At 37.1% G+C, this 2,343-nt stretch overlaps 1 protein-coding gene across 1 annotated transcript; it reads right to left on the reverse strand.

Moving 5' to 3' along the window:
• Positions 1-443: 443 nt before the first annotated feature.
• Positions 444-2,080, reverse strand: LOC136863253 (renalase-like). Its single transcript, XM_068225890.1, has one exon. It carries the CDS (start codon positions 1,553-1,555, stop codon positions 530-532), a length of 1,026 nt encoding a protein of 341 aa, XP_068081991.1. The 5' UTR covers positions 1,556-2,080; the 3' UTR covers positions 444-529.
• Positions 2,081-2,343: the final 263 nt, after the last annotated feature.

Consider the following 2,343-nt stretch of genomic DNA (forward strand, 5'->3'; position numbering starts at 1 on the left):
AAAAATATGATAGTTTGATAATTTAAAATGGTAAGAATTTTTTTTTGTTTGTTTCAGATATCCTTGTCGATAGTTCAGGAAACACAATAATCTATATCATTATAATAATGAGGTAACCTTGGAATTCAGTGTGTTTTGGGACCAAAAGACATGATTTTTTATTTCTGTTTAAACAGTCCTGTGAAATTAAGTATGAAAGGTTGCAGAAAAATTCAAAATAAATCACCCTTCAAGTGTTCGCATAGGGGAGTTGCTTTGAATGATTTATACAGGATATGTATAGAGTAGAATCGTAATGCTGAATTAATGATTTCTTTGGCAGTTTTGTTTGGCATATTAAGATGAAAATTTCTTATTTTGCAGTCAAGCTGATGAAGTCGAGTGTGTCAGTATATGAACATCACTGGTTTCAAGGTTAAGGTATACCAAAACTCTACAAACAATTCAATTTTAACACTGTTTACTACATTTGAGTTAGATGATCTTCTGCACTAAAATTACACAACATTTGAAGAGACATCAGTCTGCCCTATATAGAGTTGATCATGTCAACAGCAACTTCTGCCAACTTTGATGCAGAAAAGAGACACCCACTGAAGTTAGACTCGATGAAACCATCACCACCAGCAAGCACTAGAGGACTGGATGCGAGAACGACATATCCTGGTTTATTCAAATACGGTTCTATAACCTGCGAGTAACGCCACTTCTGGCATTTGACATGTACAGGTTTAGGCCATGTAGGAAACATTTGCTTAACATGATCCAAAAGTTTTTCTTTCATATCTTCAATACTACAGTCAATATTTTCATATCCATAACGTACCGAAGTATGGAACACACAAGCATCTGGTTCATATTTACGGTTACGTTTCCTGTTATCAAATGCTATAAATCGAAAGACACAATTATCAATGTACTTTGCATCCCAAGGTACATTGAAGGCAGTGTTGGGAGTATCATAAAACAATCCTAAAGCATAACGTGAACTATATCTTACACGTTTTAGGGCATTTAATAACTCTGAATGTAATGGCATTCCCTTTGTTATCTCCAATATCTGAGGTACAGGCATAGTTAAAATTACTGCATCGAATAGATCTTTGTCTCCGCCTTTAGTCTGAACAAGTACTTTATTTTCATGTTGTGAGATGGCAGTAACATGGTGTTCAAATTTAATTTCGTCGTATTGCAAGAAGTGCCGTACTACCGAATTCATACCGTTTGGAGCAACAAAATGCTTCGTTCCTGCAGGAAATAATTTCATCCCTTCCACATTAGCATTTAAAGGCTCGAGTACATTACTGGAAAGTAAAGATTCGTAAAGTTCTTGGTTTTTCAAAAATTCTTCAGGTAAAGCAGTAATGTACTGAGCACCTAGATCGACCTTAGAGGAGATGCACGTAGTGCTTCTGCTTGTGCTCATTCTTCCCCCAACTCCTTTAGCTTTGTCCCATACTTCCAAATACAGAGAATCTTTCACTTTCTTTTTAATGAAAGTACTTGTTAATGAACTGGTAATTCCAGAACCAACAAGCAACACACGGGCAGGCATTTTTCTCTTTCGATGCAAGTTTCAAACTTCATTCAACAATAACACCATAACTACGATCCTCGAAGATAGAGGCAGCGCGCACGCACACACACAGACACGGCAATTCAATACACGGAGCTATAATAAATCGCAGAAATACTTAGCAAGCATTCACATCAGGAGTGATCGCGTTGTGTTTCGCCCTGTCTTCAAGGTTTTTAAACCGAAGTATAGTTTTAATGGCAAGCGCGAAGTGTCACTGACCACGTGTTGTTCTTCTTCTTCTCCTGCTTGAAACCTGTATTTGTTGAAACTTATGGGCTCTTGACGCGTCGCCCAGTCACTAAACGTGTTTTATAGCAGTCTTCAAATTATAACACTTTTAACTTGTTCCAAAGACATGAAAGTAATGATATCCATACATATACTGAAAAATATTAGGGTGTACATCCAAACTAGCAAAGAAAGACAAATATTGTCCACACGGAGGAAATATCATCTACTACTCGGAAAAATGTATGAACTAGTGATATACGTAAAATTTCACCCTCTCGGGGTATACCGTGATCCCATCCAAGAGATACGCGTGAAAAACTTCACGAATGAAAGCAGGAACGCATGACCTTCAAGGAATCAAATGCAATACTAAATTAGTATTACTAATGTTTACAAAAATAAGCGAGAGTCACCAAGAAAACCAGTCTAGCGTCCATCCCTCTGACATTTCGTACATATTGTGCGAGCAAATATAAAGGGTTCAAACTCCAAATATACTTAAAATAAGGAAACCTGCTGGGCGGGTTTCGGGT

The sequence above is a fragment of the Anabrus simplex genome, chromosome 2 (genome assembly GCF_040414725.1).
Source record: "Anabrus simplex isolate iqAnaSimp1 chromosome 2, ASM4041472v1, whole genome shotgun sequence".
Classification (NCBI taxonomy): Eukaryota; Metazoa; Arthropoda; class Insecta; order Orthoptera; family Tettigoniidae; genus Anabrus; species Anabrus simplex.

Bases quoted from the DNA above. Each gene is read 5' to 3' on its own strand.
- LOC136863253 (XM_068225890.1), bottom strand. From the start codon at position 1,555: ATGCCTGCCCGTGTGTTGCTTGTTGGTTCTGGAATTACCAGTTCATTA.